The sequence below is a fragment of the Lissotriton vulgaris genome, unplaced genomic scaffold (genome assembly GCF_964263255.1).
Source record: "Lissotriton vulgaris unplaced genomic scaffold, aLisVul1.2 SCAFFOLD_1510, whole genome shotgun sequence".
Taxonomy (NCBI): Eukaryota; Metazoa; Chordata; class Amphibia; order Caudata; family Salamandridae; genus Lissotriton; species Lissotriton vulgaris.
Genome location: NW_028250550.1, coordinates 186,782 through 202,118, shown reverse-complemented (window position 1 = coordinate 202,118; position 15,337 = coordinate 186,782). Strand labels below are relative to the sequence as shown.

General features: G+C 45.4%; 1 protein-coding gene across 2 annotated transcripts in view; it reads right to left on the bottom strand.

Annotated features, from left to right (window-relative positions):
* Positions 1-15,337, bottom strand: part of KIF22 (kinesin family member 22) — a 157,828-nt gene that overhangs the window by 1,761 nt on the left and 140,730 nt on the right. For both annotated transcript variants that reach the window (XM_086950588.1, XM_086950589.1), the window contains exons 11-13: positions 11,048-11,121; positions 2,880-3,077; positions 111-170 (exon numbers count right to left, since the gene is read on the bottom strand). In XM_086950588.1, the coding sequence (XP_086806714.1) occupies positions 111-170; positions 2,880-3,077; positions 11,048-11,121 (332 nt within the window). The remainder of the gene's footprint in view (positions 1-110; positions 171-2,879; positions 3,078-11,047; positions 11,122-15,337) is intronic.

The window sequence follows — 15,337 nt, the reverse complement described above, 5'->3', positions numbered from 1 at the left end:
GCTTTAGCATTCTACTAGAGCTAGTGTTCTAATACGAAAAAAAAAATACAAAAGGGGATCTTTGAATCAGCCCCCCAGCAGTTTTGTTTTGAGCACGCAGTACACTTCACCTTCAAGAAAGACGACACCATCTTGGCGGATATTCCTTCAACTTTCTGGAGGTCGTCCACCTATAAAAGAAAAGCAAGTATGCGGCTGTAGTACATGGGAGTCATCACAAACGCCAAACCTCAAGATAAAACTGCAGCAAAATAAAAACGAACCGCAGGAGCAGCCAAGTAAATAAATGGTTCTTGTAACTATGCTAATAATTACTTGTTTTGCCTCACTTTCGCCCCCCCCCCCCCCCAGAATACATCAAACCAGCTGTGCAGCAGGCCATTATTTTATTTTCACCTGTAGCCCACCCAGCCGGAACGTACCTTTTCCATTGCTGAACACAAAGCCAAAAATAATGCAATCGAAATGGACTGAGGTTTAGCTTTGAGTTTAATGTCAAGTGAACACAAAAAAACAGGAAGTATTTTTCCCATAGAGAAACGCCCGCACATTAACTAAACTGAACTGCAGTATAGCACTTATTCAGCGTGCTAAATATGGATATCCACTGTGCAACCATATACGGGTGCTATATTCGCCCCCCAACACCTACTACCTCAAGGTGTTAAATTAAATTCAGAAAATTAGGGCTCTCTAGTCTAATGGATAATTGAAACAACTCAAACCCACCGCGTGCTGGGAGTTTTTTTTTTTACATCTTTCTATATACAAATAGAGGATTGTTGAACAACAAGATGGACCTATCTGGATCTTTGTTCTCGGATTAGTGTTATTGAGTTGTTTCAATTATCCATTAGAGGGTTACCTATACCCTGAGAAGTGAGGATTATAATGAAGACTGAATAGGGACTAAATGGTGTGCTCCAAAAAGCCCCAATTTTCTGTAATCAATGTCAAGTGAACAATATAATCACTGCTGTATCAGGCCAGAGTGATCCAGTCAAATTGCGTATGGCTTCGAGAAGCGATCTCACTGCCTGCAGAATGCCCGTGGGGCAGGTAGCCCACACTGCGGCTCTTCATGTGTCAGGACACGCATGTGCCGGGCCACTGACTGGGAGAGTCTGCACTATGCAGGGCGGCAGACGAGGCGGGGTTCAACTTCTTCAGATCGGCCAGAATCCATGCCTGTAAGAGGTCATTAGGAGGTCACCTTCAGAAGAGTCGTGGTTCTTTACTAGCACTGGACACCAGAAAACCAACTCTGCTGTGGTGTGTGGACACAAACAACAAGCATTTGCAATGCAATAGGTCTAGCATTAGGAAAGTTTGAGCTATTGGTATTGTAAGTGACATATTTTTTTATATGTGTTGGTTTTGAAAATTACAAAATAAATAGCTTTGTCATTTACAATTCCAAAAGTTATAACTTTCGCAAATGTGACACCTATAGCATTTGTAATGCAATATGTGTTGCATTTACGTGACTTAGATGTATTGATATTACAAACAATGGCTTTTATTTTATTTTAAATAATTAATACTTAAATAAAAGTTATTGTAATTTATAATGGCAATAGCTTAAACTTTTGTAAATAACTTTCGTGAAGATTATTTTCAGTGTATTTTATTGTGACGAAAATCCAAGAACAGAAGTGAATTAACATCTTTTTGTGACATTTGTAATAAAGCTTGAAACATTGAGATAATATATTTAAACCAGTTGATGCCGTGTGGGCGCCCCCGAGGGGCGATATATAGTGCAACTATGTGGCACTGAGTGGTATTTGGAGTGTATGTTGAGTGCAGTGTAAAGATGTAGCATATAATTATGTGGCACTGTGTGGTATTTGGAGTGTATGTTGCATTGAGTGCAGTGTAATTGTGTGGCGTGTAATTATGTGGCACTGAGTGGTATTGTGTGGAGTGTGTTGCATTGGGTGCAGTGCAATTATGTGGCGTGTAATTATGTGGCACTGAGTGGTATTTGGAGTGGTGGTGGTGGAAATCCTGCAGGAGTCTGCCAGCAGGCTGTGCAAAAATCAGCAGCGCCTCTAGGCATTTGTTGCAATGCACGGACTTCACACAGAATTTGGCATCACGGTATAGTACACAATAAAACATTTCTTAGCACATAAATAAGGAGCTCAAAAGAGCTCTTTCAGCATCTCTGGCAAGTGTGAATGAACACCACTATATACCTCTAAGAAACGAGACCAGAACGGGTAGGAATGCGTACAGTGTAGTTTCTGTAAGACTTTCTGAAAGTGACCCTAATCAGGACATAACTAAACCTTTCATGTCTATTTTACAACATCTAGATATCAAAAGACTGATCCAATGATGAAAGCGGAGGTGACACCAAAGTAGCAGGAAGGAACAATACAATTTATGGGCGCATTACCTCTGCTGATTAATCGGGTGTGATCTTGGGCATGACAGCCCTCAGCGAGCAAAGCTAGAAATGTCATTCGAATACTAAACTTCAGGGGCAGCTCATCTTGTGCCGATAAAACACATTCAGACATTACTGACCCCCTGAAATACTAGTTCTAAACAATGGAAATCTGAGGTAGTATTTCATGAGAGGCGATGCCACACCAGTGATAGATCACACATTACATAAATGACATCATTCTGGGCGGAATAGCTGCATACGCTCAGAACCAGCGATTAGACAATGGGGGAAATTGGTAATCAGGCCTGTTGGAAGTAACAGAATGTATTATTCTCCCAACACTAAAATCGGTAAATGACATCCAAGGGTGTTAAGGAGAACAGAAAAGAGGCAGCTGGAAGGAAGAAGACGATTACACTAGCTCAGACATGCACACGTTTGCTGTAGAGGATTTCCTACTGAGAGATCCCTTTGCTGTTACCTTCAAGAAAGGCCCGTTGATCTGTCTCCAGCCAATGATGAGCTTGGCCTTCTTGTCACCAATCTTCTGCAAAGATTTCAGTTCTTTCAGGTTACCACCGTTCAGCACGTTCAGAATGTTCTTGCGGGCCTGCTCCATGGTGTCCTCATTGACATTCAGTCCCCAGTCAGCTTCATTCTCCACCCCTTCGCAGGCCACCTTCAACAATAAATAATACAACCTTTCGGCAAACTAATTCCTATCGACACCTTTGCTAGCAAACCACCACAAGGGCAACAAAAGATCCACAAATGCCCACTCAATAGAAAATACCACATTTATACATTTCGGGGCTTCACAGCAACACTGGTAGAGTCCAGATGTAAACAAAAAGGTGGAGTTGGGCAGTTCATAAACAAGGGCCCATTTAAGTGGGGTACTTAATCAGGGATCCCGAGAAAAACCCACCCACTAGCGCCCGATCTATTTTTATTCAAATATGCCTTATAATAATATGCAGGCTGGAGCACCGCGGCACAGTATAGATCAGTCTCTAGGCAGTATACAGCCTGGGTTCGTTCCATAGCCGCCCCAAACACATCACCCACCTGCCACTCAAATAAGATACTTCAAACTTCTATTCTACAGCATGGTTATCCTTCCTAGATGCACATGTGGTTAAAGTTTGCGCTAGAGTACTTCTTCACAAAAAGTAAGCTTTAAATCATTGTTTTGGTAAGCTTTGACAAGTTAGTAGGAATACCTAGCCATAGTACATTTGCCCCCTGTTCATGAAAGTCAGTCCGCACCTTTTTTATTTTTTGTCCAAGACAGGGAGGATTATAGTGGGACTCTGAACTTCTCGTGTAGCATCAATACAACCAAAGGAGCTTGAAAGGACAATGGCAGGAGTGAGAAGCCTTCCATCTGCCAGTTCACCAGCTTCCACAGAAGAGGTGAGGTACATGGCCTCACAAGCAAAGAAAGCACAACAGAGGCATAAGTGAAGCTGCAGTTGCAAGGATTATAGGCAGGCATCCGTATACTCCGGAGTTTCAGAAGATGGATAAACCGCATTAACCCCTTAAGTGCTGCGTCAGGGCGTTGGCCGACGGCAGCACTACCTCCCCAGTGCTGCGCACGACCATTGGACGTCCATTCAGCACTAGTTCCAATGGACAGCGCAGCACTGGGGAGGGATGTTTACGAGCATCTATGAGGTTAAGAGCCGAACCTACAGATAGGGTACCGGAACTGGTCAGCAAAAGGACCAAATTATCTAGCACAGTTGACTAAATTATGAGCCATGGAAAGACGTTGCCTCATTAGGTGTCAATTCTCTACTGTAGGTCTTCAACACACTCATTCAAAATAACCCAGCTATAAAACGTTTACTAGACATGCTTGAAAATATTTCACCAATAAATACGAATTGTACATTGAATTGAACCTCAGAAACACAATTTCCTGATCATCCCTTTAAACATTGAATAGAATCGTGACCCACACTACTAGTGGGACCGTTTTTATTATAGGATAGCCCATGCTTAAGGCAGAAAGTGGACCAAAAGCACAGAACAGTCTTAGCAAGATTAAAACGTATAGTTTACCAGTCTGTGTATTCTTGGAGCTTGAAGACTTTCCGGATTCACTATGCTGTGCATTATCAAGCCATCTAGTGGTTGGGTCCTTAATCTTAGTATATATTTTTTTCGTGGCCCAGGTGAGCGTCGACATCCCACCATTTGGTGTCCGTGACGTAGACGCACTTATGGCGGAAGCTCCCACCTTTGGTCGCCATCTTCAGATTTTTTTCCTAGTCTTGGGTTATCTTCCTTTGTTGATCCATTTAGTTATGATTGCAATTTAATCCTCCTTTCCTCCGGTGTCATCTTTCTGGCGGAGTAGGGTAGGATCGCTAGTGAATCCAGAAAGTCATCAAGCTGCAAAACAACACTGACAGGTAAGAAACTAAGTTTTGCAGTGTGAATCTTTCTGGATGCACTAGGCTGTGCATAGACTTAGTAGCGGTTTGTCCTTATTGAGGTGGTTGGGTGGAAGAGGAGCACTGGTTACTGAAAATGTGTTCTAAGACCTGCTGTCCCACTTGCGCTTACTTATTCATCTGAATATCCACACAGTAGTGCTTAGTGAATGTGTGCACTGAAGACCATGTTGCATCTTGGCAAATGTCTTGAATAGGTGTGTTTGCTAGAAACACAATTGTTGCTCTTTTCTTCCTAGTAGAGTGAGCCTGAGCTGCTTCTTGTAACTCTTGTACTGCCCGCTTGTGGCAGAGTTGAATTGCTTGTGCAATCCACCGTGCAATGGTGTTTTTGGTGACTGGCCGTCCCAAAAAAACTGCTGGCAAAGGATACAAAGAACTGTTGTTTTCCTGCACTCTTTTGTCCTTTCTATAAAGTGCATGATAGCCCTTCTGGCGTCCAGTGTGTGCAGCGCCCTTTGTGCTTGTAGTCGGTTTTTGGAAAAAGCTGGGCTTTGGTTAGTGTGGAATCGAGACACCACCTTTGGCATGAAGTGTGGGTCCGTTCTCATTACATTCCGGTCGCTGTGTATTTGTAGGTAGGGTTCTTGGAGTTAGCGCTGCAAATCACTTACTCTTCGTACCGAAGTGGCAGCCACTAAGAAGGCGGTCTTAAGTGTGGGCATGTGCAGTGTTGCCTTGTGAATAGGTTCAAACGGCGCCTTCATCAATTGAGTCCGCACCACATTGAGGTTCCATGTTGGTGCTGGCATCCTTTTTGGGGTGTGATTCTTTTAGCTCCTTCCAGAAATCTCTTCACAACTTGGGAGGTGAAGACACTCTTCCCGGTTTCTCCCCTCAGTTAAGCAACTATTGCCGCTAAGTGCACCCATAGGGATGTGTAGCTTAGTTTGCTTTGTAGCAGGTACGTTAAGTATTTTAGTACTGTGGATTCCCTTGTGATCTTCCGTTGTAGTTTCTCCTTGATGCAACATTGGGAGAATCATATCCCTTTTGCTAAGTAGCACATCCTTGTTGTCGTTCTCCTTGCTTCTGAGACCTGCCATGGTACTTGCTGGTAGTTTGAGGTGTGCAAATGCTAGGTCTTCGGGAGCCATGCTGCTAGGCTGAGGCTCTCTGGCTCTGGGTGCAGAACCTTTCCGTTCTGCATTGTTAACAGGTCTTTTTGGGAACCTGTATGCTGGTTCCTGTGCCATTTCTACTATCTGTGAGAAACAGGACTGCCTGGCCCACTGAGGTGCTATCAGAATTAGTGTCATGCTGCTGATCCTGCATTTGTTGAGTACCCTGTGCATCAGTGGTATCGGGGAAAAGCATATGCAAAGTCTTTGACCAACTCATCCATAGTTCATTCACTTGTGACTGGTGGTCTGGTTGTCTGGTTGCGAAGTGTTGGCATTTTGCATTCTGGTGTGTTGCAAATATGTCTATTTGAAGTGTCCCCCACCTTTGGAATATTTTCTCTATTTCCGGTTGGTTGATTTCCCATTTGTGGGATGTGGACGTCTGTCTGCCGAGTCGGTCTGCTTCCACATTGTCCTTTCCTGATCGGTGTATTGCTAGTAGGTCTATACGCAGTAGAATGGCCCATGTCCAGATCTCCTGTGCTAGTGCTACTGAGTGTTTCCCCTTGCATGTTGATGTAGAACATGGTTGTGGTGTTGTCTGTTTGGATCAACACCCTGTTCCCGTACAGCTTCTTCTGAAATGCTTTCAAGGCTAGGAACACTGTCTTTAGCTCTAGGTAGTTGGTGTGTTTTACAGAGTGTGTCCATAACCCCCTCACTTTGAGTTGGTTCATGTGAGCTCCCCACCACAGGTGGGAGGCATCTGTTGTGATGGTCACCGTTGGGAGTTGGTGGTGTGAATGCTTCCCCTGTGCTAGGTTCTCTTTGTTTCACCACACTATTTCCTGCTGCACTGCGTGTGACTAGATCTTCCCAACTCCCAGTTTGTGACCATTGGTGTTGGAGCCATTCTTGGATTGGTCTCATGGAGGCGAATATTTGGAACTAGGTGAATGCATGACACCATCATTCCCATGAGTTTGCTCACAGTCCTCACTGTCAGAACTTGCCCCTTGTGGTAGCGAAGTGTCTCCTTCAGTAGTGCCTGTGTTCTCCTTGTGCTGGGGAACACCTTTTCCTGTAAGGTGTTGATCTCTGCCCAATGGAATATCTTCACTTGTTCTGGTTCGGTCGAGGATTTACTCCAATGTATTGAAAACCCTAGTTGCATTAGTGTAAGAGTAACCTGCTGAATGTGTTTGGCTGGTAAAGGTAAACTCATACAGCAAATGCAGTCGTCTATGTACGGGTATACGTGTACCCCCTGCCTCCGTAGGTGTGCTGCTACTGCTGCTATGCATTTTGTGAAAACCCTTGGTGCGGACTTTAGGCCGAATGCTAGGGCTGAACTGGTAGTGTGTTTCCTGGATTACAAATCTTAGTTCGCATTTGTGTCGCGTTCATGGGGATGTGTAGGTAAGAGTCCTTTAGGTCTATAGTTGCTATGTAATCCCCTTCCTTTATATGGGGTGTTACTTCTTGCAGAGATGTCATCTTGAACTTTGGAGTCTTCACGAATTTGTTTAAGAACCGTAGGTCCAGAATAGGTCTTAACATTTAGTTTACCTTTGGTAGGAGGAAGTAGTTTGAGTAGACCCCCTTTCTTTCTTCGTTTTATAGCTCCGTCTCGATTGCCTCCTTTAGGAGCTCCTGTGCCTCTAGCAGCAAGAGCGATAGTTCTGCTGGAGTGTGCCTTGTAGTATGGGTTCCTGTTTGGAGGTGGCTTTTCCTGTTCTATGCAGTAGTCTTGTTGTATGAGGTTTAGTATCCATTTGTCGGTTGTGACCTTCCACTCCTGAAAGAAGTGTCAGATTCTGCCTCCTGCAGGTTATGTGCTCGTGGAACTCTGTGTTGTGGTACTAATAGTTTGTCCTTTTCCTTGTATTGCTGCCTCCTTAGAGGTGTAGTGTGGGTAGGCGTTCTTACAGCGGAGTCACTTGGAGGTGGGTTGCTGACCTCTTGTCTGACCTCGTCCATTCGAGCGCCCTCGAAGGGTTTGGCCCCCAGTGGCTGGTACTGCCAGTTTTGCTGTTGCTGTCCCAGTTGCTTTGTCTGGTTGCTTCCTTGGTAACCCTGTTGGAAGGCTTAATGCGATGTTCCCGGTTGGCTATTTACTCTGCCTGTTGGTCTCCTTGAAGATGCCCCTTCTCATTCCCCTGAACTGCAGCGCTCCCATGGACCTTGCTGCTTCATTGTCCATTTTTAGCTGTGCAAGTTTGTCAACTGGAGTGCCGAACAGTTCTCCGTTGAAGGGCGTGTTCAGGATGTTATTTTTGACTTCTGGCTTGAACCCAGAGATACTTAGCCAGGCATGCCTTCGCTCCGTAATCCCAATCATCATCTGCCTACTGGATGTTTCCGCTGCGTCCAGGGCCGATTTCAGGCATGTGTTGGCCATGCTCCTGCCTTCTTCCACGAGGTGTGCCCTCTGTTGGTACTGCTCCGGGAGGTGTTTGAGCAGTTGGCCGACTTCCTCCCAATGCTGGTAGGCATGTCTGTTAATCAAGGCATTTGAGATGGTGATGCGCCATTGAATCGCCGTACTCTTCTCCATCTTCCTTCCTGTGAGGTCCGTCCTCCTGTTCTTGTCTGGAGGTGGTCCGGAGTTAGTGGGCACGTTGGCCCTCTTCCTATCTGTTGATGCAATTATAGAGTCAGCAGGTACTGATCCCTGAATATATGCTGGGTCTTGCGAGGAATGTTTATATTTCTTCTCTGTCCTTGGTGTCACTGACTTACATATAGCTGGCTCCCTGAAGGCCTCCCTTCCCTGGTCCAGCACACTTATGAGCATGGCTAGAAATTGGCTCTTGGTCTATGTAGGCAGTAGATTTTCCAGGAGAAAAACTTTAGGCTTTTCCTCCAGTTTCACTCCATATGTGGCTGCAGAGTTCTTTAGGACCATATTGTATATGCCAAGGTCGTACGGCGGCAAAGGCCTCAACGGATAGGACTACACCCTCTTCCGGGTTTTCGGCGTTGAGAACCTGCCACTCAAGGTCTTGCACCTCCAAGGATGTTGAGTTCTGGTAGGTCTGTTGATCCCCTCCGTCTTCTGCCACGAAGTAATCTGGGACCTCTTCCTCCTGTTCTTCGGCAGGTTCTGGCGTACACTGAATCCCCTATCCCCTCTTCGAAATCTGCTTCAGCTGCAGGCCTTGAAGGAATGGTGTACTGGCTCATCCAGTCGTCTAAATCCTTCTGTCGCTGGAGGATTTTTGCCGTTTCGGCCTTGAGCCTGCTCTTTCTCCAGCTCGCCCGTATGTTCAGCGTCGAGCGCTCGGACGCTTCACTGTCTGCCTCAAAGTCACCTTTAACTCTTTCCCTTTGCGTCTAGCGGTCCTTTTCTAGACTCCGCTTAGACGACCTAGGTGTCTTCAGAGTTTGCCGGCTTAGAGTCCCTATCGAAGGATCCGCTGGACTGTTTGTCCATGGGTGCAGCTGCAGGCGTGGAGTTGACATGGCAGCACCCCTTTCGAGGACTTTGTATCACTCTTTGAAGCGTCAGTCAAGGTTCTTTCCACCTTCACCGACTTCTTATCGGTCTCAACGACCGCGCAGTCTTCTGGTCCCTGTGCAATGTTGTCCTCTTCCCCCATTGGAGAGGCCCAAGTCTCGGAGCGATGGGGGTGATCCTTGCCCCTGCAGCATGTAGTTCGCCATTCGCTGTCTCACCTGAAATCTGACGGAGGGTCTTTAGCGTGAACGCTGTGCAGGCGTTGCAGTCTTCGCATCGCTGGTCGAGCGGCAAGCAGAGGTTGCAAACTAGGTGCTGGTCCTTCTGTGCATACTTGTGGTGGTAATTGTTGCGGAATTTGAATGGAGTCTTGTCCACGTCTGTGCTCAGGGAGCCCCCTCTGTGCGCATCTCAGTTGGACGCCGAAGTTCTTGGTTTTTTTCTCTGTTCTTAATCGTCCTTGTTGTCTGGCCTGCAGTCGTGCTGAATTCTCCAATTTTCGCTGGTTTTCGTTGATTACTTCTTCAAAAGTTTCTGGAACTCTTCCGTGACGATCCATACCCAACGGCGAAAAAAAAAAAAAAAACAGATTCTGAAGATGGTGACCAAAGGTGGGAGCTTCTGCCAGAAGCACGTCGACGTCACGAAGGACACCAAATTGTGGGATGTCGACACCCACCTGGGCCACGAAAAAAATAACTAAGACCCAACCACTAAATGCTGGAATAATGCACAGGATAGTGAATGCAGAAAGATTCACGCTGCAAAACCTGCTGTTTATTACAGGTAATACTTGAACTGCAAAAACCACAGTTGATGGACAGAATGCAGAACAATGTTATACATTCAGCTCAGTACAGAGATCTGGGCCTAAACCCATCGGTTCTTTGCACTCCACACCACCCCAGTTCAGACATGGCCATATGCAAATCAGTCTGACCCTGTGCCTCATGGTAACAGTCCAGCCCGAACTGCCAAGCCATGCCTTATCCTGGACCAGAAACAAGCTTCCGTCCAGGGAAGGCATGGCTTGGCAGTTCGGGCTGGACAGTTCCCATGAGGCACAGGGTCAGACTGATTTGCATATGGCCATGTCTGAACTGGGGTGGTGTGGAGTGCAGAAAAAACGATGGATTTAGGCCCAGATCTCTGTACTGGGGTGAATGTATGACATTGTTCTACATTCTGTCCATCACCTGTGGTTTTTGCATTTGTCATCCCGAGTGGGATGGGTATGCTCAGACGTGAGTCCCATGCACTCCACACCCCTGGATTTAAGCAAGCCGGGCTGAAGACGGCTGGAATGCCAGAAACCGGTCCCCAGAAGCTTGTTTCCGGTCCAGGTTAAGGCATGGCTTGGCAGTTCGGGCTGGACTGTTCCCATGAGGCACAGGGTCAGATGGATTTGCATATGGCCATGTCTGAACTGGGGTGGTGTGGTGTGCAAAAAACCCGATGGATTTAGGCCCTGATCTCTGTACTGGGGCGAATGTATGACATTATTCTGCATTCTGTCCATCTACTGTGGTTTTTGCAATACTTGAACTGCAACAAAGCTACCAACCAGAAACACTACTCACTGAAAACTAGAAGTTACATGATTGAGATGTATTGGATCCATATAAGGCTCACCGAATGCATTCACTATATAACTACCTACCGTTCTTTTCGGCCGCTCCTTTTTAATGATAGCAAATTCACTCAGGGGGCTTTCCAATGTGTTTTGGTTTTGAACTGAAAATAAAAAGATCAACTTAAGTAATCAGCTGAGTGACAAAGGAAACAGGAGAGTGGACTAAACGTGATCAATTGTTTCACTGCACAAGCCTACAATTGGTTTGACAACCCCATTTGGTCACCCCTTACTAGAAAAAAAAACCTCTGTAATCTCGATAAGAAAATGTTTTAACTTAAGAAAAAAGTTGTTTATAAAAGGTACTCTTAAAAGCTAATGTATGCACTAGGGTTTCAGCCGGCATACTAGGATGCTGTTAGAATAAGGGCAAGGGTATTTGGCTAACAGAACCTTCAGAACAAGCATTGGAATTCTTCTGAACTGCTCCTCCCCCTAAAAAAAAAAAAGACTGAATCGAAAGCCTGACAAACAATGGACTCAAAGTTTCATTTCAGGACCAGGTAAAGTTAAATATGCATAGTCAATTAAAACCAGTGCAAAACATGTTACAAAGGATCTTAAAATATCATACTTTAATAATGTTAAAAATAAACATGCGATTAAAAAGGTACAGTGTGGCTGACCAAGCACCTTTTTTCAAAGATGGAACAGTGGGTTCCCTTGCTTCCTTCTGTCAGTCTGCCTTGTTAGCCTGTGTCTGTTGATCCCTGGTTTAGGCGGCCTTGAAATGCTTTGCTCGACCATCGCGAGAAATTTGACATATCAGCAGTTCAATTAAGTATTTGCAGGAATCAGGCAGGCGAGCACCGCTTGCCTTCTGGTACTAATCCTTTTTGCTTAAACTGATCCTTAAGGAGCAGTTGGCGGGCTTGCTGTAGTTCATCACATAGACCGGTGACATGGAGAATGTCGCCCTTCTTCGAGTTGCAGAGCGGGCAGGCCTTGTTGCCCTCTGTCATGAGCCATGGTGGGAGGTGCTCTGTACTTGGCAGAATCCCTAATCTATATTTCAGGAACCTCATTTTTGTGGCTTTTGGGTAACCCTGACTAAAGTATGTTTGTGGTGTCAAAGATTTGTACGAGTTGAGGGTCATCCATGCATGAGATCTTTTGGAGAAAACAGCCTTGTCCTCTAGTAAGGAAAGTAATTTGACAATTTTCCAAACTAGTTTAAAAAGTATTATGCCCAAGTTGCATGTCCCAAAGCGCAGAGTTCAGTTGTGCTCAGCGCTGCCTGCAAGTAAATTCTTGCCCGAGATGCGTCCCTGCCTTGTATGTCCTGCCATAGCAAAGAGTTTAATGTGTCTGTAGTGGCGGTTCTTAGTTTGTGGCAGCAAATGTATGCTCCGTGCCTGGCTAGATTTTTTTTGCAGGCCGAACTCCAGTCTTATTTGAGCCGGCGAAGTGTGGAGTGGGAGCGAAAACGTTCTGTAAGTTTTGACCTGTATGTTGTCCAGGCATTTAGAGTCTCTTACCCGCAAGGCCTTGCTGCCATAGGTGATCTAGGGGAGTAGCTTTGCCTGAATTACTTTCCGATAGTGGGTCAGGGTCAGTCCCATCAGCTGGGTGGCTAAGTTTTTCAACGTCACTGCTATCAGTGCTCCTCTCCTTGTTTCCTGCTTCTGCTGCACAAAAGAGCCTTCTCTGTCAAAAGTAACTCCCAAGTATTTATACTCGCAAGCTGGCTCAATTTTTAAACCACCAAGAAACCAAGTCTTCTGTTTTTTGTTGTGGTTGATTGACATCGTACGAGTCTTGCTCAGGTTTATTTTTAAGGTGTTTTCCGTTGCATAATTGAGCATTTCCGTCAGAAGCTGCTGGAGTCCAATATAGGTGTGGCCGAGTAGTACAACATTATCAGCGTACAGAAGGTTACTCAGTTTTCTCTCCCATCCTCGGGAAGTGGGAATTGCAGGTATCAAGTAGTCTTGGTAAATCCGCCATAAAGAGAATGAACAATATTGGAGCAAGCACGCACCCTTGTTTAAGTCCTTTGGTGGGATGAACTTTTGAGGACAGATGGGTGCTGCTTCCTAGTTTCACCTGTAGCCAGGTGTCAGTGTGAAGAAGCTTCAACATGTTTAGAGTCGACTGATATGCCCCATTGCGCCAATTTCCCCCATAGTCTGCCTTTCTCGATGTTATCGAATGCAGCGGGATTTTTTTGTTTTTTGCTGCATCAATAATTAATGAAATGGCGAGGATATTAGTTGCTGTACCAGTTTTTTTCCGAAAGCCGGTCTGGTTCAGTGGTGTGATCAGATTTGATTCAGCCTAAAGTGCGATCTCCTCTAAGATGGTGCAAGCGAAGTATTTCGACTCGTTGTCAAGGAGGGCTACTAAGCGATAGTTGTTTGGGTCCATCTGGTCTCCTTTTTTGTAAATAGGGACGATCGTCGACCCCATCCAGGATTCTGGAATTCTGTTTAAAAGCCTAACTTCCGTGAATAGAGTTTGCATGATGTTCGCCCACTCTGTTTTTTACTTTAAAAAGGGCTGGTGGGATACAGTTTGGTCCTGGAGCACCTTCTTTCCCTGCCTTTGGTTATCTGCTTTTTGATTAAGGCTATCTGCTGAGTTCTAGAGTGGTCTTGGTTGTTGGTGAATGAGCCTTGATTGACCTGACCCGATATCGCAGACATGTACGTTACACAATCTGACTGTGCTCTTGTTGATCCGGTTTTCCTTTCCTGCGTGCTATAAATGGTCATTGAAGTGACTGGAGAGGTAATTAATCCAAGTCTCTTCCATGATGCGAGATCCACTTTGTGCTGTGGGCGCATGATCCTATTCACTGATTGTCAGAAGCGGGCACTGTTAATTTTGGTGTCGTATAGTAAATTTTCCCAAACCTAGTTTAAAGTCTTTTTTAATATTCCATTTTGTTCGATTGAGCACAGCCCTTTGGCGTTTCAGCTCTGCTCGTAGGTAGATGTTATGAGGGGCTAATCTCAGCTTCAGTAATGTCAGGTTTACGGATCTTTAGTGTCTTTAGTTGTGCTCGCGGTTCGTTCTTTAGGATGTTTTTGCTGCTCTCTTTAGGAGGATTGACTTTTGGGGCAACCTTGGTTGCCAGTTTTTAGCAGTATTCCCGTGTAGTGCTCCCAGTAGATAGTTTACCCGACAGCAGTTGATTTTTGGATGTTGTATAGTTGAAGTGCAGCTTCAGCCAGAATGGTCGCATTAGCTGGTGTGCATTTGATCCTTTTTTGGTTCATGGAGTAAGTCGATCCAAGCGTTGTATCTGGCCTGAACGCGTTTGAGTCTTTGATATTATGTGGCATTCCTGGAAGCGATTATCACTTTCACCCTTGTGCCCCATTCTAAACCCCAAGATGTATGGGAATAACGCAAGACTAGCAAAAGTATAGTCCGAATAAAGCTTGCTGTGGTCGAATAGAAAGTTTCTACTGGAGGAGAGTCAAATCTTCCGTTAACTGCCCGAAGGTTTTGGTGTTCTAGGTCGTACAGAAAACGGTTGTTTTGGTGTTTTCTCCTGTTTGGTGGGGCACTTTGCGTTGGTATAGTATAGATTCCGTTTAGAGCCAGTGCCTCTTCTCCTGCTGACGAGCCAAGTAGATCTTGATTTAGGTCCCTTGTCAGAAGGAAGAGTGGCTTTTCCAACTGGGTGACAAACAGCCAAATGATTGGAGATTTTAGAGGAGTCTTGCTTTGATTTTGGGATGGACGTATGCGTTAATTATGCATACTGCTTCTTTATTCCCAAGGGCTAATTTTATCTTTACTGCTAATGTTGTGGATGAAGATTAATCCATAAGGATTGCAGAATATCTTGATGTAGTTGAAACGTAGGTAGCCAGGCCTCCTGAGTGGTGGCCAAATGTGCTTGTCCTTGCTGCTGCTGTGGCAAAGCAAGTATAGCCCGTGATATGCTGTGGAGGTATAAGCCAGGTTTCTTGCAGCGTTATTATGTCAGAGTAATATAATGCTGGAAGTCTGGATCGTCCATTTTTAAGTTTAGGCCATTAATGTTCCAGGAGCAGATGCCTATAGTTGATGCACTGCCCCTGCTGCCTTCTGTTTTGTTGATAGCGTCAGGCCTCTTCAGGGCGTATAAAGATGGTTCGTGACAGTATTTCCCTTGTAGGAGCTTTGTTTTGCTCCGATACCGCCATTGAGCTTGCTTCAGACCGGCCCCGGAGGCTGCATATGCTTCCTTTTGGTGAGCTTCCTCGTGTGGTCCCAATTATACTGAAAGTGCGAGTCTGATGTTTCTTTAGCACTGGGCTCAAGCTGCTCGTGGATGGTGCTAAGTGAGGGCCTGCTGCCACCGTTGGACGTGCTGCTAGTCGC